The sequence below is a fragment of the Ranitomeya variabilis genome, chromosome 1, assembly GCF_051348905.1.
Source record: "Ranitomeya variabilis isolate aRanVar5 chromosome 1, aRanVar5.hap1, whole genome shotgun sequence".
NCBI classification, from domain to species: domain Eukaryota; kingdom Metazoa; phylum Chordata; class Amphibia; order Anura; family Dendrobatidae; genus Ranitomeya; species Ranitomeya variabilis.
In genome coordinates, this window is record NC_135232.1 from 687,857,070 (window position 1) to 687,884,738 (window position 27,669).

A 27,669-nucleotide genomic window follows, 5' to 3' on the forward strand; every position below is an offset into this window, starting at 1 on the left:
TCTTTTTACAGGAAATGGTGGCTGTTCTATGTCTTTTACAGGAAGTGGTGGCTGTTCTATGTCTCTCTACAGGAAGTGGTGGCTGTTCTATGTCTCTCTCTACAGGAAGTGGTGGCTGTTCTATGTCTCTCTCTACAGGAAGTGGTGGCTGTTCTCTCTTTCACTACAGGAAGTGTTGGCTGTTTTAGCTATCTCTCTTTTTACAGGAAATGGTGGCTGTTCTATGTCTTTTACAGCAAGTGGTGGATGTTCTATGTCTCTCTACAGAAAGTGGTGGCTGTTCTATGTCTCTCTCTACAGGAAGTGGTGGCTGTTCTATGTCTCTCTCTACAGGAAGTGGTGGCTGTTCTATGTCTCTGTTTACAAGAAGTGGTGGCTGTTCTATGTCTCTTTTTACAGGAAGTGGTCACTGTCCTATCTCTCTCTTTACAGGAAGTGGTGGCTGTTCTATGTCTCTGTTTAGAAGAAGTGGTGGCTGTTCTATGTCTTGCTATACAAGAGGTGGTAGCTATTCTCTCTGGCTCTCTTTACAGAAAGTGGTAGCTAGTCTTTTTGTGTCTATAGGAAGTAGGTGGGCTAAGTGTTGGCTTGTCTTTGTCTCTACTGGATGTGGAGATGGGTTTTTACCTCTACTGTATGGTCGGGATCTTTGTTTCCACAGGATGTGGGGGTGGGTTTTTAACTCTACAGGATGGAGGCGGAGCTTGTCTATACAGAATGTGAGGGTGGGTTTTTATTGCTACAGAAAGTGGGGGTGGGTCTCTGTTTCTTGAGGATGTGAGGTGGGTTTTTACCTCTACCGGAAGTAGGGTGTTTCTTTGTCTCTCTACAGCAGTGTTCCCCAAGTCTGGTCCTCAAGAGCCACCAACAGGTAATGTTTTGAGGATTTCCTTAGTTTTGCACAGGTCATTGAATGCTTGCCTGTCCAGGTGATGCAATTATCACCTGTGCAATACTAAGGAAATCCTGAAAACATGACCTGTTGGTGGCTCTTGAGGACCGGACTTGGGGAACACTGCTCTACAGGATGTGGGGGTGGCAATCACATTGTCTCTCTGCTTTTGTTCTGCTGCCTTTCACACTATATACAGACATAAGTAAACCAGACTTCGAGTCTAGAGCAAGCTAATGGTAGAGAAGTACATGCTTAGAAGCGAGGTTAAAAAAAAAATTCCTGCACACAAAGTGCTGGCAGAATACTGAGTAAAACAGTGGATGGCATGCGAGTGAACATGAGAATAGTGACTGTGCCTGGTCATATTAGACTGCAATGAGCACCAAAAACCATTTGAATTTGTACTGCTGGATGAGGCCATCTGTGAGGGAGATTAAGCTGCGGTACGAGGCACAGCCACAGGGGCTTTTCCAGGCAAACAATGACTTCGATGCTTCTCTGTAGCCGGATTGCGTGCTTCTTCATTCTGCCTATCGTCAATAAGAGGTGGCTGGAGTCAGACACCATCCTGTCAGAAACCATCTTTTAAATAATAAAAAGTATGAAAACAAATGTTAGCTGGTAATTCCCAGCCTTTTGCCATAGGAACTCTTGCACTCTGCATCTGTCCCCATTCCTGTAAAAGTGACTGATCGGTGAGGGAACACCCAGTGACTTTCCTGAGATCAGCAGGTTTATGAGGTTTTGTGTGCTTTGCTCTACTACAATTATAGGTCTTAGAACCAAATGTTCACATTTCTAAACCAGACGTAGAAACGTCAGGCTTCTTTCTGCAGTAAACTCCAGGGAATAAATCTTTCCACACTTCCTTTATTTAGTAGTGAGGCCGACGTCATAAGAAACGTACCAGCACTAGTGATAGTTCTTCTTGTACTGTGTCTTCAGAGGAATAAAAAAAACAACCCAAGCTTGCTCCAATAGCTGCTGTTCAACTATTGGACTGGTGAATTGCCGCTGCGTATGCACCGTTGCTCTTTGTGCAGTCTCTGAGATGTCATCACTGGTTGTTGATGAGCGGTCATGGCAGCCGGGGCCTTCTGAAAGCCTCATAGCCGCCATCTTGGTCCTATTGACATCATCACTTAGGGTACGGGAAGTTAGACGTGTGGGGGTTCAAGGGGTAAGTTACGATCTTTATACTTGGATGTGGAATATGATGCTATGCAATCAATGGAAATAGAGAGTACTGCATTATTCTTTGTGCTCGGATTTACACTATGGCCCAATAGTTTTTCTTTTTTTCTTCTTTATAGAATGTTGTAGTCAATTACGCCATTCAGTAATGCCACATCTAGTAAAACGGGATTTGTTTACAGTGGGCTGTAAAAAAACAAACAAAAAAAAACTAAATGTAAAAAAAAAGTTAACACTACAAAAAAAGATATTACGTGCAAAATGCTAGGTGTGAATCCATCACAATGGTTACCCCATGTATACAGGTGTATGGGGGCACAACTAGTGCTGCCGTTGGCTATGACCTCCTGGGTCACAGATTTAGAAGACGTCTGATATGTTTTCTATTTGTTGAGCGATCGTGAAGATAAAAGCCGGTGACTTGTCTTTGTGTACTCAGCACCTGCGCAGGGCTCTCTAGTAATTCCTCTTTTGAAAGCAGTGTTTTGCTGTTACCTATAGCCTGCAGGTAGAGAAAACAGCTCATCGCTCCTGAACCACATCAAACCACGCAGATGGAAGCTTTCTTCCTAAATATCTTTCATAGGTGGCAGATGAGACGCAGCGCTACATCTGTGTGTGAGTGTAATAGATGATTTCTGCTTTATGTTTCCAGTTTTTTGTTACAAGGAACCAGGAAAAGTTAGAATGACTCATTACTGTATTTGAGCCTCGTCATCCAATTATTATAGAGGAAGTTTGTTACAAACGTGCTTCCTTGGAAGGAACCCTAATGCTAGAGTTCTTTTCTTATTTTCGGGAGTTTCTAGGGATTTACAAATATCTAACCAAGGGCCGTGAATGGGTTCAATAAAAAAATAAAAATATGTAAAAGCATGACATAAATTTGTCAATGAGGTAATGTAATATCTGCATGTGGTTGAACAGTGGACCCCCAGTCATTGTTACCAGTGGTCCTTGCCACCTCAGTCCGACACTGCTCATAACACCAGGTCATTTTGTAATAATTCCATATAATATCATTGGATCTTACTGATGCACCTTTTCTGGGGTGGCTGGGGGCAGATGTTTTTAGCCAGGGGGGTGGGGGTATTACCATGGTCCCTTTCTAGGCTATTAATATCTGCCCTCAGTCACTGGCTTTCCCTCTTTGGTGCAAAAAATTGCGCGGGAGCCCACACCAGTTTTTTTCCGTGAAAACATTCTTTTATTACGTACATACGGGTCCCAAATTTTACACACACATACTACTAACAGTATTAGTCACTGACATATATAAATGTAACTGTTCTGCAATGGTTTACTGTATGCAAACCATGTCCCCTATCTTGTCGGCTTTTGCAACTATCTGACTATGAAATATAAAGATATACGGTACATACAGTATATGTATTCTATGTGTATACATCTATTCTATCCTATTCTAATCTATTCTATACTGTACGTGGCATCTGCCGGTTTTTAATCTATCCACCTAATAAGTGTGTGTGTGTGTGTATATATATATATATATATATATATATATATATATATATATATATATATATATAAGATTATTTGGTTGTGAAACGATGTGTACAGTTATTTTACAATGCGATTTTAGCATGAGCTTTTACATAGAGAGAACTGTTGTATGTAAAACCTCATGTTAAAATCGTATTGCATACACATGCCATACAGATGTTCCGTGGAAAAGTTGCACGGAAATCGCATTACACTCGCATAGCACTCGTCCGTTTTTGGTCCGGAAATCGGACCTTTTTTTTTTTTCTCGCAAATAGGTATGAGCCCATAGACTGTGTTTCTAGATTTCAGGAGAATATAGAGTAGCATTACCCTATTTAGCAGGGTTGTACAGGTTATATGTTCTATTACAGACTCTTCTCTTGCTTTCTCTAGTTAGATCTCGGTTTGTTACCTGTGAAAGTGTAGTTTCAGCTCTTTATGATTCCATCTTTTGTGCCCCAACCTGTCGGTAATTATATTTTATGACAGGAATTAATAGTCATGCATCATTCAAAGGTGACAGTTTTGATGGATCTTTAAAAAAAACAAAAAAACAACTATTACTGCGCAATATATTTTATTTAGGGAGGATAAATGCGGGCAATAAAAAATATTCTCCATATTATGGGCAAGTCTAGACAATAGTGCGGCCTGAAATAAAGTGTGAACCAAAACCTTCTAGAATATTATATAAAGGTGAACAGTTTAATGTAGTAATTTTCTGCTCATAAAAGAGAGCCACAGGCAGCACGTGTCAGGCACTGGATGCATGATTTCAGCCATGATGCTTGGTCCTGCGAGATGCTGTAGGATTTCACATAGAAATATATTTTACAAACTGCCGGGGATCGAGCCGCACTAGGTGAACAGGGTCCCTGGTGGCCTCTCCTCACCCATTCCCCCTGAGTGATGGGTGTGTGTGTATGGAGAGACCTGTCACTCCAGGACAGGGGGTGGGGAGTAGTTGCTGAATTATGTTTATGGCTTTGTGCACTTCTTTTTTTTAACTGGAGATTAAACAACATAGCTGTGGGCGACTAGGGATGAAGTTAAGATATGGACACCTTTTTAGGCAATTGTTTTTACTTCTATGCATGTATTTAAAATAAAATTGCATTTGAGTTTCATGAAAAATTTGACGCCATTTATCTTTTACAAGCTCTCTATTTTCCAGGTCCGTGCTAGCTGCAGAATGAGTTAACTGAGAATTTGTCAGTGAGCTTTTTCTGATATTGAGTTTTGTAACCTCGTTTATTTGTTTTTTCTTTGGTCTTAAATCATTTTTGAATTGCTCAATGAATGACAGATACAAATTTGAGCTTTTATCTGTTTTTTTTCTGAGCTCAATCGTCACCTCAATCTCACTGATTCTCAATTAAATCTTTATCCAGCCAGCAACGTGCAGAGAAAGAGCCTGTATAACAAAATATATGTTCTGCTCTTCAGTATGGGGACAACACTGCATATACAACGGGACAGCCTCTCTACCACGGGCAGCATTAAATAAAAGATCCTCATCATGCTGCTGGAGCGTTTCAGAAAAATCTAGTTACAACATTTGTGGAGACAGAGGCGAGACTCGTCCCTCTCCAGCTTTTCCCAGTGTCTCTCCCATAGTAAAAGACCTGTCAGCGATCTGAATCCCTGCTGTGGCCCATGACTAGTCTCTTCTCTACCTACGATCCCCTGGCTGTTGTAACCATATTTCCTGAAACGCTTCAGCAGCAATCATGGTTTGTGCAGCATGTTCCCTACAATGGCTGCTGATCCATCCAGAAGCTCCCAGCTATTCTCTTTGGCATATATAGATCGGATGCATTTTTATAAGTAGCAATAAATTAATTTGATCTTTTTCCCAGATGAGAACAGTCTGTGGTGAGACCCAAGTGATATCATCTCGTGTGCTGTGATCTCATCGTAGAGAACATCTGGGGGGGTTTCTGCCTCGGCTAGAAATGTCTGAGGTCTTTCAATAATTCATCCGCTCTCTATTCTCCAGCCAGAGAGCTGGAAGTAACAACAGATTAATTAGTCGGAAGTACTTGTAGTAATTGCTGGCCAGACTGAATGCTTCACGGTGCACTCTTAACTACTGTGCTTTGGAAGAAGTCGCGCGGGTTTCATCCACTGTTTCCCCAGGGCTCGCAGTACAGAACACACAAAGACATTCATTCTTGTTTTATGGAAATATGGCACTTTCAAAACTAAAATTATTTTGTAAATTATGCAAAATCAACATCGCAATATTATTGATTATTCCTTATATATGTAACAGGAAAATGTAGACATTTTTCAAGTTGCTTATATAGCAACTCCATAATTAATAGAGAAGACGTCTCTCTTCTGTACGATCTGGTGCTCTAACCACAGTCTGTAAGCGGTCTGTATTCAGAGGATATTCCTTCAGATACATTTAGTCTATGATTAGCATAGCTTCCATTTCTCCCGACCTCCCCTTACACATGTACGCTCAGTTCGGATGTGCATGCGTGTGTTCTCAGTGGGAAGAGGAAATGAAGTTGCTGACAGCAGCTTATCACCTTTCAAAAAGAAAATGAATGTGCATGTCAAAATCCAACATGCCCAATGGCTTCATACTCTCGTCATGTAGGTGCCACTGTGGACATCAGACAGTCACAAAGCTGGTGAAGTTGGACTTGTATCGAATGTATTTGGCCTCCCTAAGGTTCTGTTACTGCTGGCGTTATGGCTTGGCTAGATCCGTCATACTAGTGATAAAATCGGGGCACACCGGTACCCTAAGATTTCTGATGAGGTCAGACTGGTCTTGTTGTGGTTTCCGGAGACTTAAAATGGCGTCACTAACTTGTGGCTCCTAGGCCCCAATACAAAATGTTTGACAGCCAGTACTGTTTTTTTTTTTTTTTTTATATGGGGCAAAAGAACAGCACATTGGGTTCAGCTGTACCCTCTCCACCAACTATAGTTACCCTTCTGCATATTATTTCATATCCTGCCATTTCTAAAACAGAGTGTGGAATTTTCATTTTTTACCGTGAATCCAAAGGGCACTTTTAAAACAAGAGGGGATTAAAGGGGTCACGTTAAAGGAAAAAATACCTAAAGGGATGGCAATGTGCAGAGGATTTGGAGTCATAAATATTAGCTATGTCTAGCTTTAATTAAAGATGCATCTTTTGAGCCACACGTTGTTTTTGGTAGAACAGAGGTGACATCTGTTTTGTGCGCCATTTTCACAGTATATAGTCTCTCTGCCATGAGTAGTTACTGGAAGTTCCTCCCCATTACGTTCAGGATGCGTATTCGATACAGTTAATATTATAATATGGGGGACTTCTTTATTTCTTCCGTGCTGTTAGTTGACAATGAAACTTGAAGCTGATGCTTTCTCTGTAATCCTGAGATGCTTCTTACATTTCAGCCGGTGACAATGTGGAAGATGGAGAGCTGGACCTTAATGGGATTGACGACAACGAAATAGACAGGGTGAGACCCGATTTCTCCTTTTATGTCATGCGATATAAATGTGTTTAATCAAGTCTGTTTTCCAGTGTCTATTATTGCTCAGTTTGTTGTGTGGAGAAATAAATGGACTTATTAGCGAGTGCACTGCTGGGAGCGCTGCTGGTGATCTATGTGACAAATATCACATTGTTAGTGAGCAGTAAATAAGGAGATGGCCCCAGAAAGCGTTATGCATATACTGCGGGCAAATCTGACAATCTGAAATATATACAAGGTCCTGACCGGGCATCATGCACATCAGTCCAGGAGAATCGGTGATATTGGGAAAGTCTTAGCCATAAGCAATATAGGGATTAGAGAGTTACCATTCAAGAACTAGACTAATTTCCCTTTTTGTTGTGTTCGTGGGTAACTTAAAGGGAACCTGTCACCCCCAAAACCACGGGTGAGGTAAACCCACCGGCATCAGGGGCTTATCTACAGCATTCTGGAATGCTGTAGATAAGCCCCCAATGTATCCTAAAAGATGAGAAAAAGACGTTAGATTATACTCTCCCAGGGGCAGTCCCGTTGCTGGTCCGGGTCCGGCGCCTCCTATCTTCATCAGATGACGTCCTCTTCTGGTCTTCACGCTGCGGCTCCGGCGCAGGCGTACTTTATCTGCCCTGTTGAGGGCAGAGCAAAGTACTGCAGTGCACAGGTGCTGGGGCCTCTCTGACCTTTCCCGGCACCTGCGCACTGCAGTACTTTGCTCTGCCCTCAACAGGGCAGACAAAGTACGGCTGCGCAGGAGCCGCAGCTTGAAGACCAGAAGAGGACGTCATCTGATGAAGATGGGAGACGCCGGACGAGCAGCGGGACCGCCCCTGGGAGAGTATAATCTAACGTCTTTTTCTCATCTTTTAGGATACATTGGGGGCTTATCTACAGCATTCCAGAATGCTGTAGATAAGACCCTGATGCCGGTGGGCTTACCTCACCTGCGATTTTGGGGGTGACAGATTCCCTTTAAAAGGGTTGTCCCATAAACAATATACAGTACTCACAAAAAGTTAAGGATATCTGGCTTTCAGGTGAAATTTATGCAAAATGTAAAAAGTTCACTCTACAATATTTTATCATGAAAGTAGGTTATTTAAGTAGAAGCATGCAATGGCAATTTCCTCATCTCAAACAATTTATTGGAACAAAAGCCAACAACAGTGGTGGCTATACCACTCCCCCAAATGTCAATGTCTCAATAACTTGTCATGTGGCCTTGAACATCAATTACAGCTGACATCAACGTCTCCTGCTGTTCACCAGTCGCGTTATTGTCTGCTGAGGCATGGCATCCCACTCTTCTTGAAAGGTGGCCCTCTGGTCATTGCGGTTTGGGGTACAGAGTTACCTCTACACGGAGACTCAGCTGATCATATATTTTTTCTATGGGATTCTGGTCTGGAGAAAGTGCAGCTTCTCCATTTGAGGTGCCCCAGTCTCCAGCAACTATTCCCTAATGATGCGACCTTGACAAGCTTAGAGCATTGTCGTCCATGAAGATGAAATTAGGCCTGTGTTGTTCAAGCAGAGGCACAATGACTGGATTAACGATGTTATACAGTAGTAGCTTGTCACTGTACCATTCACAAAGTGTAGGGCAGTTCTGTAGTAACTAGACACACCTGCCCACCCTGTAACACCACAAAAGACTCATCTGGTGACGACAGTGGCTAATGCATAGCGCTCACCTTGACATTTCCAACATCATTGGCGGCCATCATTTCTGCTCAGCGTGAATCGACTTTCATCAGTGAACAGCACTGAGGCCCTCTGGTCCCTCGTCCAGCATAGATGCTCCCTGCCGCACGCAAGACAATGACACCTGTGCCTGGTGGTGTGGTCAGGTACCCTTGCAGGTCGTCTAGCAAGCAGACCACGGCTGATGTAAACTGTTTCGAATGGTCTGACGTGACACTTGGGTTCTTCTCACCCCTCTTAAATGTGCCTGGAGTTGGATGGCATTCATCATCTGGTTCTAATAAAGCGGTCATCAGTGTGGGATGTGGCCAAAGGGCATCCACCTCTCTGCCTTTCTGTGCCTCTTCTAGTCCCTCTGTATCTCTATTGCATCCTGCTGATGACTCTGTGGCGGTCTAACGTCATGGCCATTTCTATGTGAGTAGGTCCTGCTTAAAGCCTCGCAATGGCGGGGGAACGTTGATCAATTGCTAGGTGTCTTCTTGGTTTTAGGATGTAAAAATGTGAACAGCATGATGAGGAGGACTGTTTAATACCAATTCTAATTGAACCCCGAAATTCATGAATCAAACACCTGTTGTGAATTTTGCCGTTAAGCTCCTTGTTAGAGAACAGCAAGTTGTGTAAAAAGTACTGAAACATTGAAAGGTATCCAACAACAGATCCATAGGTGAATAATTATTTAAAAACAAAAATCTTTAATATATAACATGGTTAACCCCTTTCTGACATCGGTCGTAATATTCCATCCATGAGACCTGAGCCAATTTGACCATGGACGGAATATTATGTCATTGCGATTGCCTGCGCTCACGGGGCGTGCGCGGCCGATCACCGCCGGGTGTCAGCTAATTCTGACAGCTCACACCCGGCACTAGATGCCAGAATCGGTCACTTTAACTCCCGAAATATTGCGATCGAACACGATTGCAGCATTCCGGAAGCCGACAGACGGCTGACAGCCCCTCTGCCTTTGGATCGGAGACCCCGAGGCGTGACGCGGGGTCCCAATCGTTGTCATTGTAGACAACTAGGAAACTTGTTGATCATGCACAGTGCATGATTAGCAATCCTGTCAGTGCAGCGCTGACCGCTTCTATGGCATGCAGATGCTGCTTCATCTGCATGCTATAGAAGCGATCAGCCTGCAAAAAATGATTGTCCCATAGTGGGACAAAGTAAAAAAGTTAGAGAAAAGTAAAAAAAAAAATGTTTTAAATAATTGTTAAAATATAAAAAATAAAAAAAAATCAATATATATTGTATCTCTAAATAAATATTTGAAAAAAAACAAGCAATAAAAGTACACATATTTGGTATCGCCACATCCGCAACGGCCCGACGTATTAAACTGTCCCACTATTTAACCCCTTTAGTGAACATAAAAAAAAACTCAATGCTTTATCATCGTACCACCGAACAAAAAGTGGAATAACATGCAATCAAAAAGACGGATATAAATAAACATGGTCATCTTGTCCCGCAAAAAACAAGTTGCCATACCGCTCCATTAGCGGAAAAATAAAAAAGTTATAGCTCTCAGAATAAAGTGATGCAAAAACAATTATTTTTTCTATAGCGCCAAAACATAAAAAAAGATATAAGTGAGGTATTGCTGTAACTGACCCGATGACCCGTACTGACCTGACAAATAAAACTGCCTTATCAATTTTACCACACCCGAACAGCATAAACACCCCCCAAAACGAAATTCATGAATTTCTGGTGTTTTTTCAAACTGCCTCCTAAAAATCGGAATAGAAAGCGATCAAAAAATGTCATGTGCCCGAAAATTGTGCCAATAAAAACGTCAACTCGTCCCGCAAAAATCAAGACCTCACAGAACTCTGTGGGCCAAAATTTGGAAAAATTATAGCTCTCAAAATGTGGTTATGCAAAAACTATTTTTTTGCAATAAAATTTGTCTTTTAGTGTGTGACAGCTGCCAAACATAAAAACCCGCTATAAGGTCTCTTTCACACGTCCTGATATTTCCAATACTGGAGATGTCAGTGTCCGTGTTTGTAATACGTGTGGCATGCGCGTGTTGCATCAGTGCCACACGGACAGGCAGCAGGGAGGAAGCATTACAGTAAGCGCTGTTCCCCGGTGCCAGGTGTTGATCACGGCTCTCCTCATTTTCCCCGGCTCTGCCGGCGATCGACGCAAGCAGGTGAGAATGATCAGAGGTATATTTAAGTAATAAAAGAGGCAGCAGCTGAAGGGACTATTACTCCCATCAGCCTACCCTGGAGTATTCATCAGCCACCGCTTGTGCTATAAATAAATAAAAGAAACTGCATGGGTTCCCCTGTATTTTCTATAACCAGCCAGGCAAAACTCACAGCAAGGGGCTGGTTATCAAGTATAGAGGGGTCCCCACGCTGTTTTTTTTTTTTTTTTTAATAATTTAAATAAATAATTTAAAAAAGTGACGTAGGGTCCCCCCCATTTTTGACAACCAGCCTTGCTAAAGCTCAGAGCTGGGGGCTGGTATTCTCAGGCTGGTAAGGTGCCATGCATATTGACCCCCCAGCCTAAAAATAGCAGCCCGCAGCTGCCCAGAAAAGGCACATCTATTAGATACGCCAATTCTGGTGCTTTGCCCGGCTCTTCCCACTTGCCCTGTAGCGGTGGCAAGTGGGGTTCATGTGTGTGGGGTTTATGTCACCTTTGTATTGTCAGGTGACAACGAGCCCTGAGGTTAGTAATGGAGAAGCTTCAATAAGACGCCCCCATTACTATCCCCATAGTCACATTGTGTAAAAACACACACACCAAGAATAAAGTCCTGTAATTGAAAAAAAGTGACACAGACTCCTTTAATAATCTTAATTAAACCAGACTTACAACCTCACCTAATTCCACAGAAGCACTCGTTCTCCTGTAATATAACTAAAATAAAAAACAACAATATACTATACCTGTCTGTTGTTCTGTCCCACTCTGTAATCCAGGTATGGGGGATAATTCGTTTTCAACCTGGACGATTCCAAGATGCAACTATCCAGGCTGAGAACCACTGGTGAATGAGCTGCTGGGAACGCAGCGTCAGAGACCGGGGGTGACGTCATAGAGGTTACATCCAGTCACTGAGGCTCCGTTCCCAGCCGGGCTGAACTGCGGTGACTTCGGTGAGATCCCTGCTAGCACCGTGAGCCATCTCACCATTAAAAATACATACCATGAGATACAGCCTTCCCAAAACCCTGTCATGACAAATGCACACTTAGCAGGATGCAGCAGGCCTCCACTGATAAAGGCTACCTTGACGTTGGGTTGCGGGCTTACATTATATGAGGTATTGGTTTAATATTTTGGCCAAAATAAATCATATCCTTTTTTTGCAGGATGTGGCCAGGCCTCTTTTTGTTGGTTAGGTTTTTCTAGGGCGTCTGTCACTGTGTGCTGCATATTATAGTGCTGGGCTGCCCGCCTGTTAATACAAGGGGCGTCATAAATAGGCTGCATACCAGGCACTGTGCACCACACTTACCAGTGTGACTGGCGTCCTATGTGAGTTATATCAATGTGCAGTTTTTCTACTATTATTATTATTTATTGTTATAGCGCCATTTATTCTATGGCGCTTTACATGTGAGGAGGGGTATACATAATAAAAACAAGTACAATAATCTTGAACAATACAAGTCATAACTGGTACAGGAGGAGAGAGCACCCTGCCCGCGAAGGCTCACAATCTACAAGGGATGGGTGAGAATACAGTAGGCGAGGATAGAGCTGGTCATGCAGCGGTTTGGTCGATCGGTGGTTACTGCAGGTTGTAGGCTTGTCGGAAGAGGTGGGTCTTCAGGCCCTTTTTGAAGGTTTCGATGGTAGGCGAGAGTCTGATGTGTTGTAGTAGAGGGTTCCAGAGTAGGGGTGATACGCGAGAGAAATCTTGTATACGATTGTGGGAAGAGGAGATAAGAGGGGAGTAGAGAAGGAGGTCTTGTGAGGATTGGAGGTTGCGTGTAGGTAAGTATCGGGAGACGAGGTCACAGATGTATGGAGGAGACAGGTTGGCTTTGTACGTCATGGTTAGGGTTTTGTACTGGAGTCTCTGGGCAATGGGGAGCCAGTGAAGGGATTGACAGAGGGGAGAGGCTGGGGAACAGCGGGGGGACAGGTGGATTAGTTGGGCAGCAGAGTTTAGAATAGATTACTAGGCAGCCAACCCCTGCAATGTTTGGTTGGTGTGGGGGTGGCTGTTTTTATCAAGTAGTTTGCACCTGTGCCGCCCCTAGCCTTTATCAGTGGTGGCCTGCTGCATCCTGCTAAGTGTGCATTTGTCATCAGACAGGGTTTTGGGAAGGCTCCATCTCACCATTACTTTAGATAAAAGGCAAGTAACCTGGGAAACTCGTGGCCATACGCGTTTCAAACTGGTTCTTAATCATATTTCAGAGTGTTCCTATACTCAAAGTAGCAAGGCTGTGAGTTTCCTGTGTTACTTGTCTTTTTTCTAAACTAATGATTTTATACCATAATTTTAACCATGTTATATATTAAAGATTTTTGTTTTTAAATAATTATTCACCAATGGATCTGTTGCTGGATACCCTTCCTTCTTTGATACTGCTCTTTTGCTGCTAACACAAACTTCTTAACGTGCAATACAAATTGGATTCTACTGCGGTGAGCTGGATTTTTTTCTTCAAAGTTTTTTTTTTTTTTTTTTCTTTTTTGAAACCTTGGAACAGTTGGACATGTGTATTCGTAATTTTAGACAAGGTCACATTAAGTTCACCTGAAAAGGATAGAGTGCATTTTAGGATTATTCTGAAATTTCACTTAAAAGCCAAATATCCCTATCTTTTTGTGAGAAGTGTATGTTACCTCTACAGAGGGTAAGTACCGTATATACTCGAGTATAAGCCGACCCAAATATAAACGTGGCACCTAATTTTACCATAAAAAACTAGGAAAACTAATTGACTCAAGTATAAGCCTGGTATGCATGGCCCCCTCGTCCCCATCCCGGTGTACATGGTCCCCTCGTCCCCATCCCAGTGTGCATGGCACCCACCCTCATCCCCATCCCGGTGTGCATAGCCCCCTCGTCCCCATTCCGGTGTGCATGGCCCCCTCGTCCCTATCCTAGTATGCATGGCACCCATAAGAAAAACCTAAAAAACAAAACAAAAAAACATCCTACTTACCTTCCTGCGCTCCCTCGCAGCATCTTGTTCCAGTGTCAGCAGCTGATATATGCTTGTAAACAGCGGATAGCAGTGAGGTCATGCGCTGCTTACAAACCAAGGACAGCTGCTCACTGCTCTCCATGTTGGAGTGGAGAGCAGTGAATATGCATTGCTCTTTAATAGCGGGCACCGTAGTCACAGTCGCTGGCTTGTTGCAGCAGCTGGGCTTTCACGTTTGCCCTCTACTAAAGGGAATGAATATTCACTGTTCTCCACAACCATGGGAGTGGAGGGTAGTGAATATTCATTCCCTTAAGTAGGGCACACATAATCGCCTAGCAGCTTCAGGAAGCCGGTGGCTGCGAGTACTGTGCTCACTATTAAAGAGCAATGAATATTCACTGCCGGCGCAGTGAATATTCATTTCTCTTTAGCAGCAGGCACAGGCTTTAGCTGCAGCAGCCGGCTCCTGCCTCCTGTGACCCATGTCTCTGCCGCTCCCCCTATGTCTTGTGGGACTCTCACTCGAGTATAAGCCGAGGGGGCCTTTTTCGGCGTTAAAAATGTGCTGAAAAACTCGACTATATACAGTATATATGATCCCTTGGGAGTCATACTGCTGGGACCACCGCTGATCACAGGAACTTATCACACGCTTGATTTGGGGTAGTGGGTGAGCCCACTATGTGAAGGCTTTTTTTTCCAGTACGTGTTCTACAAAAAAAAAAGCTAAAGTGACAAGGCTGACCATTTTAAATTAATGAACCTCATTGGATTCAAGTCTGGTCCTTATAGTTCTTCATTGTCAAAAGCTGTGGTGGGTATAGTAACCGACTTGTATAAGTAAGTATTGTAAGGTGCCCCACGATAAAGAGGACCTCTCTGCTCCCCCTATTGCTGTTCGTAAACAGATCTTATCTAAAAAGACATGTCCCAGTTGGAAATACTGAGGAGCACTTGCACTATCCATTGTTGAAGCACATCTGAACTGGATGTTCCTACACAGCAAATGCAAGATGCACCCCTGAATTCTGCCCCTCTAGGCCTGAGCTCACCTGGTGTTTTTCCCTCTTCTACCCCTCAGTATATTCTGAATGAAAAAGAAGCTGAAATCAAGACAGAGCTATGGATGAGAGAGAACGCGGACTACCTGCGGGAACAAAAGGGTAAGCGCCTTGATTTTGCATTCACTCTTTGACGTCTTGATGTGTCAGTGAAAGTGACAAGATGCAGCAAACCTCATTCATGTTTTGTTAACATCTCACATCTCCATCTTTCAGAAAAGGAAGAGAGAATCGCAAAAGAAAAGGAACTGGGTATATATAAGGAACAGAAGGTAAGCTCTGATGTGCATGCAGCGCTATGTGGGACAGACTTCTCATTCTTACTCTGTGATCCGCACTTTGCTTATTTATAATGATTTCAATTGTTCAGACTGTAACATGATAATTGTACTATAAACCAAAGTCCAGACATAGACATAACACACACGTAGTGTACGTGCGCACGCCACAGATCAGTGAGGAAGAGGCACATTCAGAACGTGTGAGCCTCATGTCCTGTGTTCCCCTCATTAAAGGAATCCTGTCACCGTGAAAATGCTAAAGAGCAGGAGGAACTGAACAGATTCATTATACATAGGTTTGTGTAAATGGAGTCAGGATAAGTTATAGATTGGTTTCAATCTTCATGCTGGGGTTAGAAGTCTAGTGGGTGGAGTGACTCCATGACAGTCACTCTAGAGGACCTCCCACTGGACAGCTATCCCTGTATCAGTCACTCTGTAGGACCTCCCACTGGACAGCTATCCCTGTATCAGTCACTCTGAAGGACCGCTCACTGGACAGCTATCCCTGTGTCAGTCACTCTGAAGGACCGCCCACTGGACAGCCATCCCTGTATCAGTCACTCTGAAGGACCGCCCACTGGACAGCCATCCCTGTGTCAGTCACTCTGTAGGACCACCCACTGGACAGCTATCCCTGTGTCAGTCACTCTGAAGGACCGCCCACTGGACAGCTATCCCTGTCAGTCACTCTGAAGGACCGCCCACTGGACAGCCATTTCTGTATCAGTCACTTTGAAGGACCGCCCACTGGACAGCCATCCCTGTGTCAGTCACTCTGAAGGACTGCCCACTGGACAGCTATCCCTGTGTCAGTCACTCTGAAGGACCGCCCACTGGACAGCTATCCCTGTGTCAGTCACTGAAGGACCGCCCACTGGACAGCCATCCCTGTATCAGTCACTCTGAAGGACTGCTCACCGGACTTCTAGGCACAAAATGAACAGAAATTTAAATTAATAAAATCCAAGGTATACTAAATTTGTTAACATAGAACTGTATTTTTTTTCTGCTCAGCTCCTCCTGATTTAGGTTAATGCTCTCTCTAAAGCAATTGTGCACTCTTTAACCATTTGATATATTAAGGCACGAGGACAATGTAAAGGGATGCTTTGCAAACAGCTGCTGCAAATTGGGAAGGTTCACCACCACCATGTATTATTGAATCACATATTTGTTTAAATAGACATCATGCAATACCATCCTTCTCCTGTAGTGGCCGAGATAGAAAAACTAATAATCCTACATCTGGGTGGTGATAGTTGGGGGAGCTGTGCTTACACAGACTGACACTACCAATCTGGGCACTTGATATCTGAACGTGTAGGGCCGCGCATGGTGGCTCAGTGGTTAGCACTGCTGCCTTGCAGCGCTGGGGTCCTGGTTTCAAGTCCCAACAAGGGCAACATCTGCAATGAGTTTGTATGTTCTCTCCGTGTTTGCGTGGGTTTCCTCCCATACAGCAAAGACATACTGATAGGGAATTTAGATAGGGACACTGATGATATACAGTGGGTACCCCTTTAAATTTTTCACTCTTTGTTTCATTGCAGCCATTTGGCAAATTCAAAAAAGTTCCTTTTTTTTCTCATTAATGTACACTCTGCACCCCATCTTGACTGGAAAAAAACAGAAATGTAGAAATTTTTGCAAATTTAATAAAAAAGAAAAACTGTAATATCACTGTGCACATGCACTGTGAGCTGTGAGGTCTTATATAGACAGGTGTGTGCCTTTCCAACTCAAGTCCTATCAGTTTAGTTAAACACAGCTGGACTCGAATGATGGAGTAGAACCATCTCAAGGAGGATCACAAGGAAATGGACAGCATGTGAGTTGAATACAGTGCCTTGCGAAAGTATTCGGCCCCCTGGAACTTTTCAACCTTTTCCCACATATCATGCTTCAAACATAAAGATACCAAATGTAAATTTTTGGTGAAGAATCAACAAGTGGAACACAATTGTGAAGTTGCACGAAATTTATTGGTTATTTTAAATTTTTGTGGAAATTCAAAAACTGAAAAGTGGGGCGTGCAATATTATTCGGCCCCTTTACTTTCAGTGCAGCAAACTCACTCCAGAAGTTCTCTGTGGATCTCTGAATGATCCAATGTTGTCCTAAATGCCTAATGATGATAAATATAATCCACCTGTGTGTAATCAAGTCTCCATATAAATGCAGCTGCTCTGTGATAGTCTCAGGGTTCTGTTTGAAGCACAGAGAGCATCATGAAGACCAAGGAACACAACAGGCAGGTCCGTGATACTGTTGTGGAGAAGTTTAAAGCCGGATTTGGATACAAAATGATTTCCGAAACTTTAAACATCCCAAGGAGCACTGTGCAAGCAATCATATTGAAATGGAAGGAGTATCGTACCACTGCAAATCTACCAAGACACGGCCGTCCCTCTAAACTTTCATCTCAAGCAAGGAGAAGACTGATCAGAGATGCAGCCAAGAGGCCCATGATCACTCTGGATGAACTGCAGAACTGGGATGTTTAAAGTTTTGGAAATCATTTTGTATCCAAATCCGTCTTTAAGCTTCTCCACAACAGTATCACGGACCTGCCTGTTGTGTTCCTTGGTCTTCATGATGCTCTCTGTGCTTCAAACAGAACCCTGAGACCATCACAGAGCAGGTGCATTTATACGGAGACTTGATTACACACAGGTGGATTATATTTATCATCATTAGGCATTTAGGACAACATTGGATCATTCAGAGATCCACAGAGAACTTCTGGAGTGAGTTTGCTGCACTGAAAGTAAAGGGGCCGAATAATATTTCACGCCCCACTTTTCAGTTTTTGATTTTCCACAAAAATTTAAAATAACCAATAAATTTCATTCAACTTCACAATTGTGTTCCACTTGTTGTTGATTCTTCACCAAAAATTTACATTTGGTATCTTTATGTTTGAAGCAAGATACGTGGGAAAAGGTTGAAAAGTTCCAGGGGGCAAAATTCTTTCACAAGGCACTGTATGAGTGTCTGAAGCTCTGAATACTTATGACCATGTGATATTTCAGTTTTTCCTTTTTAATAAATTTGCAAAACTCCAATTAAAAGGGTAGGATTGGAGTTGAGAGATATGTGGATGTGCCATAAATGTAACTGTTTAAGAGGATCAGAATCCATTAATGTGTTCAGTTGCTAAAAGAAGTGTTACTAAGTAGTAATTAAATGCAGTTTCCTTACACTTATATACAGTATATTCAATATTGAGGTGCACATAACATTTTGTAATGACCTAATGGGCACTTTCCCTGTGGCCTCCAGAGATTGTAATCTAACAGCGTTTTCAGAAAGGAAAATAAATGCGAAGTGTTGTATCAGATTAATCCTCTTCAAAGTCATATGCCCCCTAGAAGTTCCCTTTCTGGCAGACAGCTTAGTTTCTCCGCTCAACTTTGAAGATCATGAATTGGAATGACCGAACTAAAGGACATAGAGACTTCAAAGAGAGAAGAGGTCAGGACACATAGGGGGGAGTGGGAGCAATCATGGAATATAATGAAGTGATGTGAGGTCGCTAGACTTAAGGCCCTTGGACATGACACTGTTCCTTAGTTTTTATTGCTACTCTTCCTGCAGGCTGTTAACTTCTTTAGATGATATCATGTATTGTTGTATCAACCCTATTGTCCGTTACTCTCTTTTTTTTCTTTTTTTTTTAATGACTGTGTGTTTAGGGTTTTATTCTCATCCATAACTGAAGAGTCCTGATAACAATACTGTAATGGAAGTGTTACTTAAGGTACCTTCACACGAAACGACTTTGTAACGATATCGCTAGCGATCCGTGACGTTGCAGCGTCCTGGCTAGCGATATCGTTTCGTTTGACACGCAGCAGCGATCAGGATCCTGCTGTGATGTCGCTGGTCGCTGAATAAAGTCCAGAACTTTATTTGGTCGTCCGATCGCCGTGTATCGTTGTGTTTGAAAGCAAAAGCAACGATACCAGCGATGTTTTACACTGGTAACCAGGGTAAACATCGGGTTACCAAGCGCAGGGTCGCGCTTAGTAACCCGATGTTTACCCTGGTTACCAGCGTAAAAGTAAAAAAAACAAACAGTACATACTCACCTGCGCGTCCCCCAGCGTCTGCTTCCTGACACTTACTGAGCGCCGGCCCTAAAGTGAAAGTGAAAGCACAGCGGTGACGTCACCGCTGTGCTGTTAGGGCCGGAGCTCAGTCAGTGTCAGGAAGCAGACGCTGGGGGACGCGCAGGTGAGTATGTACTGTTTGTTTTTTTTACTTTTACGCTGGTAACCAGGGTAAACATCGGGTTACTAAGCGCGGCCCTGCGCTTAGCAACCCGATGTTTACCCTGGTTACCCGGGGACCTCGGCATCGTTGGTCGCTGGAGAGCGGTCTGTGTGACAGCTCCCCAGCGATCAAACAGCGACGCTGCAGCGATCGGCATCGTTGTCGCTATCGCTGCAGCGTCGCTTCGTGTGAAGGTACCTTTAAAGAGAATGTCCACTTTATGGATATTTTTTTTACTCATCAGATATTTCTAAAATAAGAAATAAGTAAGCTTTGAAATTAAAATTAATCTATTTTGTGTCTACAGATTCTGTAGAGATTTGTTTTCACAGTAACAGACTACAAAGAGTCTGTGTAGTTTTCAACAAACGTGTCCATATAAATATCATAATATGGCACTTTCCAACACAGTATATACAATTTTTTCAGGGTAAGAAATCCTCCCCCCAAAAAAAAAAAAAAATGAAGAGATCCGTAATAATTATCAATCTTTATTCAATACAATTAAACCAATAAAAATACAAAATTGCTAAAAAAAACCAAAGGTGTGACTCTAAAGGACAATTTGGCGGACTGTATCACATCGACATTCAAAAAACGGCCAGGATATCAATTCAAACAAAAATAAAGCCCAGAGGCTTAATATAGTATGCTATATACATATAGTAGCATTCTTGCATTGTAGGTGAAGATATGATGGAAGACTACAATATAATGAATTTTAGTTTATACCAATAGTAAATTATATTCACTATAAGAACAGTAGAATTTTTTTTCATTTATATCAATACTAAATTGCAGTCAGTATCAGGATAGTATAGTCCAAAATGAAATATAATGGTAAAATACAAGAAAAGAAAGGAAACCCAAAAATAATGTAACAATATCACGTAAAACCACTCTTTCAGCCACTGCCCACCTACCCCGACGCGTGTTTCACGCTTTTTCTTCCGGGGGTGAAAAACCATTATATTATCCTTATAGTGAATGTAATTTACTATTGGTATAAACTGAAAAACATTATATTGTAGTCTTCCTTCGTATCTTCACCTACAATGCAATGATGCTACTATATGTATATAGAATACTGTATTAAGCCTCTTGGTACAATCGACTACATAGCTGTAGTTGTGTTTGAATTTATATCCTGAAAGTTTATTGAATATTGATGTGATACAGTAAGCCAAAGTGTATTTTAGAGGCATTTCTGGTTTTTAGTCATTTTTTATTTTTATTGTTTTATTTATATTGAATAAAGATTGATAATTCTCAAGGATCTGTTATTTGTTTCAGGGGATTCCTTACCCTGAAAAGGGTTTATATAAAGAGACTGTGAAGTCGGATTCTGCAGTCTTATTGCTCTTTCATTTGTCTCCTACTTTTTATGGACGCCCTACACATTAGATTAAAGTTGTCCAAACCCCGCCACTTTCGGTGGGATCAGAGGGCCGTCTCGTTTGTATGGGAGCCTCCCAATTCGCTTGGACTCATCAGTTAATGATAGGGCAGTTGAAAATTTCAATGCTTGGATTTTTTTTTTTTCAGGCGACGGTAGCCACGGACAGAGTTGTCTGGCATCAAACTTTCTCCCCACTGCCCATTGAAAAGACAAGAATTCTGAGCCAGGCCAAATATTTGTGTGTATGTGGGAGGCAGGGAAGATAGTTGTGGGGGATGTCATGTTTGGTAGACAAATATCTCACTTGCATGTCCGTTTGTCATCTACCTCATGTTAGTAACAAGTAAGGGACCGATTGCAATGTTAGTGCGGGATCAGACTGCGCAAGATTTGTGTTCTCTTACCATGGAGACATTTAGGTGTGCTGTCTACACTAAACAGGAGATATTAACTAAAGGAATACCCCAGAAAGAAAAAAGATATTATACTATACTTAATTCAGGGCCTAATGAGAAAGCGTACAACCTCAAGATAAAAAACAAAGCAAAAAAAAAAATACAATTAGGGTAAAAGTCACCAGTACAATTGCCATTCAAGAGCCTTGGAGGTCTGTCTGACAACCTTGTGGGTGCTGTAGGAGATGCCATATAGGAGTGCAGGTGCATTACCCTCTACAGACATAAGGGCTTTGCAGCCCCCATTAATCTCTGTACCCCAAGTCACATATCATGGGCACTCTGTACGATGGGGACCCGCACAGTCTGCACTGAGGGAGTTAGTGTGTCGGGAATATCCACATGGATGGGTACATTTCCCCCATACGTTCCTATAAGCTGCTGTAAACAGAGAGATGTTGTTTTCACCACCAGCCGATCGTATATTCTTTCAGCAGCAGTCTGTTTTCTTTGTCTGCACGCATTGCATTCAGCTCAATTAAAGCACTTTATTCTGGACGATAAATTCTTTGGCCCTAAATTAATTTTTCAGAGCAGAAATAATTGCAGTAAACCAACGTGGAAGATAAATAACACTTATAATTATAAATCTCAAACTGCAAGGTGGGCGGCCGCAGAAACAAAATATTTATTATTCAGCCCTGTGTCAGCTCCTGAGTAGGCTAGAGGCATTGGGATCACTAGGTAATGCTGCCCTTACTAGATCTGCTACCAGTGTGTTCAGCCTCCTTGTGGTTTATCCTTCATGGCTCCTCTAATTGCCAAATACTGAGATCACAAACTCCGCTCTGCTCTACTGCAGTGTGATATCCATGCAAATGTGTGCTATCCTGGTAAGAAAGAAATCCATTTTGCTAGTACTACCTTTTTTAGGTTGCTACCGATCTAAGCCCCCCATACCCAACAGGTGGCTGTCTATCGGCCCGACAGCAATCCCAGCCTGCTTTTTCATACACCGGAGCACTCGCTCGGCCCGCACTCCTGTGTTCTCTGTAAGAGAGCCATCACTATACTTGTCTGGCGGTGAATTAGGTCTGAGAGAATGAAAGGATCGGAAATAAAATCTAAGATACTTAACACTCAGGAAAATTAATTGTCCAGGGCCCCTATTCACATTAGACTAATATCGGCCAAACACGTCGATATTGACAGGTTTGTCTGACATTAAATGTCTAATGTGTATGGGGAACTTCAGTCCATGGCTGACCCATTAACGAGCCTTGCAACGTCACTAGTCATATTAAGACACCAGACACCTGCGCAGGGTCCTTGCCCCTGAAGAGGGCAGACTAATGTTAAAGGACTTGTTAATGGGTCAGACATTGACTTATGCGATGGCTACCTCCAATAGGTGGCACTATAGAGAGAATTTTTCTTTCTTTCCATCTGCGAGAGAGCCTTGGTTTCCCCATGGAGCAATGGCTACTAAAACTCCAGAATTACCGATAAGTAGTCTTTGCAAGGAGAGCAATCCACCCCCCAACTGTGCAATCCATAAAATAAATGGGTAAATTACAAAGTCGGCTCAGTTACATCTGATCGTGACATAGTCATTAGTGATGAGCAAATATACTCGTTACTGGAGATTTCCTGAGCACGCTCGGGGGTCCTCTGAGTGTTTTTTAGTGCTCTGAGATTTAGTTTTCCTCACCTCAGCTGAATGATTTACATCTGTTAGCCAGCTTGATTACATGTGGGGATTCCCTAGCAACCAGGCAACCCCCACATGTACTTATGCTGGCTAACATGTAAATCATTCAGCTAAGGTGAGGAAAACTAAATCTCCGAGCACTAAAAAACACTCAGAGGACCCCCGAGCGTGCTCGAGAAATCTCCAGTAACGAGTATATTTGCTCATCACTAATAATCATATTTAATAAACATTAAGCAGATATTCTCAATAATATATGAAGACCAAAGCGCAGTTAAAGAGACCTGTCATAAATATGTCATTATTGGTCTGGTGTAAATGCCGCTGTGCTCCTGAATCTGCTGTTGTTTTTCTTTTGTTCCTCTTCCCTGCATATATCGGTATATCTTAGTCTCTGGGCAAGTGGGGTTGATTCTCCATGTGTCATCTAAACGATCATATCCAGTTTGCCAAAAAGACTAAATTTATATGCAGGACAGAGAGAGACATATCTCAGGAACAAAAGAAAATTATGATTCAGGAGAACAGTGGAATTTGCACAAGGTAAAACAAAAATGTCATATTTATGGCAAGTGACCGATTCTCTTGAACGGCTTCCTAGAAGAATGATTGGTTTGTATCAGGTATTTATTGTAGCACAGTTTGGGTGGTCTTAGAAACGTGTCATGATTTACCAATTCATTTATATTATATTTGAGTATTGTTTGAAGCCAGGCTCAGATTTTTATGCGGTGACATTTTTAATCTCTGTGATCCCGGGGGTCTGCTCCTGACATTTGTAGCTGTTCCGAAAGTGATTGCGATGGTTTGAAATATGACATTTCTCCAATTGAAACAGTGTGAACAAAGAATCAGCCTCAGATCAATAGAGTCCTTTTTTCTGTGCCCCCTTCCCCCCTGCTCTATCGAAGGTGATATTTTTTTATTGATCATATTTTTTATCATATTGATCTATTGACGTTCCGTGTCTGAAGAACCAGTCCTGATATAGCTAGCTGGTCTAATGTGTAAGTAATGGGAGGTGTGTAATATGCACACGAGTAGATAAGTACAGTATATAGCATTCTTGTTTTATAGCTTGGCATCATGGAGCATTTGCAGTGTTGCTTTCTTGTTGACAACCCAAAAGGTGTATACGTTGTTCTGAGACCTTTTAGTTGTCATCAATTGATGTATTCTTACAAGTCCCAAATTTAATTCCATCACAACAACTTTGGAACATTCCTTTGATCTTACTGGTCCATGGTAGCATCATAGTTGCCAGCGGCTAATTGTTATAAGACCTGAGTTGTCAAGTGCCATTGTGATTAGAAGCCATCTGTCAGTCGGCCAATATCGTGACCCAATAATAATTTTCTTCTTTTTCCTTTTCCGTTCTTTTGTTTCTTCTTGTCAGAGATTTCAGGCTATGGAGAGGCTCACAATGTTTATTTTTACCTTACTATTGTCAGGACCATCCCTATTTTTTAGGTCCATGTTTCTCTCCGCTATATTTGGAGCTGGCACTTGCACCACTTTACCGTCACATTTTTACAAGGACTCAATTTTCTCATGATCTGCTTCCACGGATTTATCACAATTTATCAGAGCTGGCATATGCAGAACATGTTAAATTGGCTAATACATTAAAGCCATCTGTAGCATAAATTACTTCAGTCACAGGGCAAAAGTGATTGATCTGTTGGTCCAGACTCATGCCAAGTGATGAAGCATCTGTGGTCCGGTGTCTCTGTATTAGGGTTTTGTGTGTGGGAATTGACTATGACCAGTGAGGTCTCTACAGGAGTAGAAAGTATTGAGCACTTTCCTGAAATATCCTCGATCCCATAGACTTTATAGTAGGATCTATAAGGGTTCCTATTCATTTAATGCCAGAAATAGTGATGCAGCTTATGCCTTTTTGTTGCCAAAAATGCCAAAGTCCTCAAAGATGTACACATTTCTGCAAACACTCAGTTCCTTACTTATCATAATAGTCTATAAAGCAAAGCTAATCTGAAAGAGAATGATAAAATCTGAAATATTTATAGCATGAACCATAATATATTTTTATGCAGAAGTATTCCCATCTTGTACATTTATGGCATATCCCCAGGACAGGCCATAAATATATAGTAGATGCAAAGCCCAGCAATGGGTCATGTGTCTACTTTGAGAATGGGGTCTTGATATACTCCTCTGTCATTGGAGAGGTGTTTGGAAATACCAATAATTTACATGGGAATTCTGATCCCCTCTCCAGTGACACCATGTAGCAAGGCACTGCTCTCTAGATAGATGATAGATGCAAATCTCATCGGCATGGATATGCCATTAATGTATGATGTAGGAGTCACCCTCTAACATTTTTTTACTTTTGCTTATAGCCAAAAAAGTCCATCAAACGCCGAGCCCCCATTCAGGCCAGCACAGCTGGAGAAGCCATAGAGAAGATGCTAGAACAGAAAAAAATCTCTAGTAAAATTAACTACGATGTTCTGAGGGACCTTAACAGCAAGGGTGGCAGCACCCCCAAACATGAGAAAACTGAGGAAACCGTCACCGAGAGCAAAATGGCCCGAAGGAAAAGCTCTGCCAACAGGAGCGTGATCAGTACCATCAACAGCACAAACAAAAGGTAGGTCGGCCTCATTCCAGTGATTGATGGGCAGCATAAGGCTGCTCTTCACAGTTCACATGAAGAACCTTTCTTTTCTCTTGGTCTTGTGATTTTTCTATTAGCAGGATAGATGTGTTATAAAATATGCTGCCAAACCCTGCACACATGTGTTGTCACGTGGAAGCACCTTCTCCCCTCTGTGTCTGCGTTCTCTTCTGATCTGCTTGCCTTCCACTTCATTGCCATGACACATAACATGCTGCAGAGTTATCATGCTGAACTCCCTGAAAGAGCGATCCTTCCTACTGGAAATGACAGGCAGGGATGTCTAGTGATGTAGAAATTCCCCGCACTGGAGATGCTGGGCTGTTCAAAGTGCGTTCATGTCATTGATCATGGAGTGATATTGTGGTGACCGGTCACTGCATTGTGCAGGGAGGTAGAAGATTGCTGGAACCTGCTGAAATGTAATCACATCGCTGATAGCCTTCATAATGATAGCATGGGGAATGTTTCCACTTGTTCTTCAGTCTATTGCAGGAAACTACTACACCTATAGTGTACCCATTGATCTACAAGAATTTTTTTTGCTTGGTACTCTGCCATGTCCTCTTTATTGACCCCCTGTAGAATGCATCCATGTAGATTGGGCAGCAATAAAGAGATCTGCAACCATCTACATATCCACGTGGTTAGTCACTTAAAGTGGAGCTCTATCTTTGCATAAATTAATTGAAACATTGAGCGAAAGATTCAGATTCACTTTTTATCACATCTTTCAGGAATGTCTCCTATTGACAGAGTTTGATAAAAAAAACAACACCTTTTGGTTTGTGCACAAGACAGCGTAGTACCCACATAGTTTTTGCTATAGGAAGACGCTTCAGGAATATGCTGGAGTCTCATAGCAAATAATGCAGAAAATCTGCAACATCAAATACTCATCATGAGAGCATTGGCTAACTTAGGCTTTGCACACACCTCCCTATGTAATGGTTACTATGACACTGAATTTTGCAACTGTTATATGCCATTAGTGTCTATAGCTCTGATGCAGATCCATGTATTTCCATAGTAACAGACTACAAACAGACCCGGTGTAGTCTGATCCTGCAGTACCACTTAAATTTAATAGGCTAGCAACAGTAAAGCCCCCAATACACATACGACTAACATTGGCCAAATCCACTAGCATCAACGGGTTTGGCTGACAGCCTAATGTGTATGGTGGTCCTGGATAGATGATTGTCAGGAGACTTAAGGATCCGGCATGTACTGATTTCGGACTGCCAATCCTTTTCTTCTGCCTGAGAAAAGCAATCAGTGATCCTGTGTATGGGATAGACGGCCAAGATGGCTACCGGCTGTATGATTGGTCAAACCATTGTTTGGCCAGCAGCCATTTAGTGTGTATGGGGGGCTTTCGGTAGCAGATGGATGCCAAAAGGACTGCAGGATCAGTCTGTTCCCTTCTATCTACTTCTAGTTTTTCCTAACCAAAAGTCTTTTTACACAGGAAGATATTCTGTCCATAGCGAGCGCCAATCGGCGTTATTGCAAGCTGAACCGTGCATCTTTGCTTTCATTTATAAAAGATTGTTTGGTGCGATCATTCTTTCCCCCCCTCACTTTAGTTTATATAAGAAGACTAATAATAATGTTTAGGCCTGCAGAAAAAGGAGTTCAACTGACAAGTGTTCTCTGTTGGCTGAACACTGGGCAAAGATTGGGAAGGAACATTGCCATGAATAATCATGAGCCCGGACCAACAGCCACTGATCATCTCTGAAACCTGCAGTCATGGTCATCTTGAAAGGAGATGAAAGATCTTACAAAATGTACGTTTTCAGTGTAATGGTACCAACCAGACGGGAATGGGTTAACAAATTCCGGGCATCGCTAATTTCATCATATGCCTTAAGAATGGAGTCCCACATGAGAGTAGGCCTACTTGATATTTCCTTTTATCTAGCTGTCAGACTTGTCTTGTCCGTTTCAGATCTATCACAGTGCTGA

The 27,669-nt window shown here is 42.4% G+C and overlaps 1 protein-coding gene across 1 annotated transcript in view; it reads left to right on the plus strand.

The window, feature by feature from the left end:
• Positions 1-27,669, plus strand: part of BRF1 (BRF1 general transcription factor IIIB subunit) — a 313,755-nt gene that overhangs the window by 218,863 nt on the left and 67,223 nt on the right. The window contains exons 13-16 of the mRNA XM_077266113.1: positions 6,999-7,063; positions 15,011-15,092; positions 15,207-15,262; positions 25,421-25,671. Of these exons, the coding sequence (XP_077122228.1) occupies positions 6,999-7,063; positions 15,011-15,092; positions 15,207-15,262; positions 25,421-25,671 (454 nt within the window). The remainder of the gene's footprint in view (positions 1-6,998; positions 7,064-15,010; positions 15,093-15,206; positions 15,263-25,420; positions 25,672-27,669) is intronic.